General features: G+C 32.2%; 1 protein-coding gene across 1 annotated transcript in view; it reads left to right on the plus strand.

The window, feature by feature from the left end:
* Positions 1-673, plus strand: part of LOC119591211 (titin-like) — a 21,144-nt gene that overhangs the window by 3,156 nt on the left and 17,315 nt on the right. The window contains exons 2-3 of the mRNA XM_037939923.1: positions 370-472; positions 523-624. Of these exons, the coding sequence (XP_037795851.1) occupies positions 370-472; positions 523-624 (205 nt within the window). The remainder of the gene's footprint in view (positions 1-369; positions 473-522; positions 625-673) is intronic.

Consider the following 673-nt stretch of genomic DNA (forward strand, 5'->3'; position numbering starts at 1 on the left):
TTTAATAAGCCTTTGAGTCGGAACTGCATGATTTCCATAATTTATTTTGCATTTTTATAATTGAGTCATGTCAATCGAAAATTAGATATGTATGTCTGAATTTCTAACGTATGGCATTTATTACATATTTCATAAAAAAGACATTATACATCTTATTTCTCCTAAAATTCATAGGTTCGAGGAGTATGCGTATTCGCAATGTTCTCCTCTTCTTAATATATATATACTAAAGTCTTTTAAGCCAAAGTTGTTTAGTTATCTTCATGGACGTTCCTTCTTTATATATATTTCGCACTAGAAAAAAAGAGAAAAAGCCTATTCTGTTTTCTGCATATCTTCGTATCATTTTAAGGGGATTACTCCTTGTAGCCTGAGTGTCCATTCCGGACCTATTGCAAGTCGACAGCATAAACACCCCATTACACAAGTGGATAATTTAAGATTCCATAAGGAAGGCACTCAGAGAAATCAGGTAAGAAAACATTTATAGATTGAATAATGTGTCATATTTTACCTTCTCAGAATGATATATGTTACATGAACGAAAACGAAATCTCTTATGGAAATCTTTACAAACACATTTTTGGGTCAAAAATTGGTTTGAGACTAAATTTTGTCATCGATGTTTGGCAATCGTGATTGTGCCAAAGTTGCCAATTTTACCAGTTTCAGC

Source organism: Penaeus monodon, chromosome 28 (assembly GCF_015228065.2).
Source record: "Penaeus monodon isolate SGIC_2016 chromosome 28, NSTDA_Pmon_1, whole genome shotgun sequence".
Lineage (NCBI taxonomy): Eukaryota > Metazoa > Arthropoda > Malacostraca > Decapoda > Penaeidae > Penaeus > Penaeus monodon.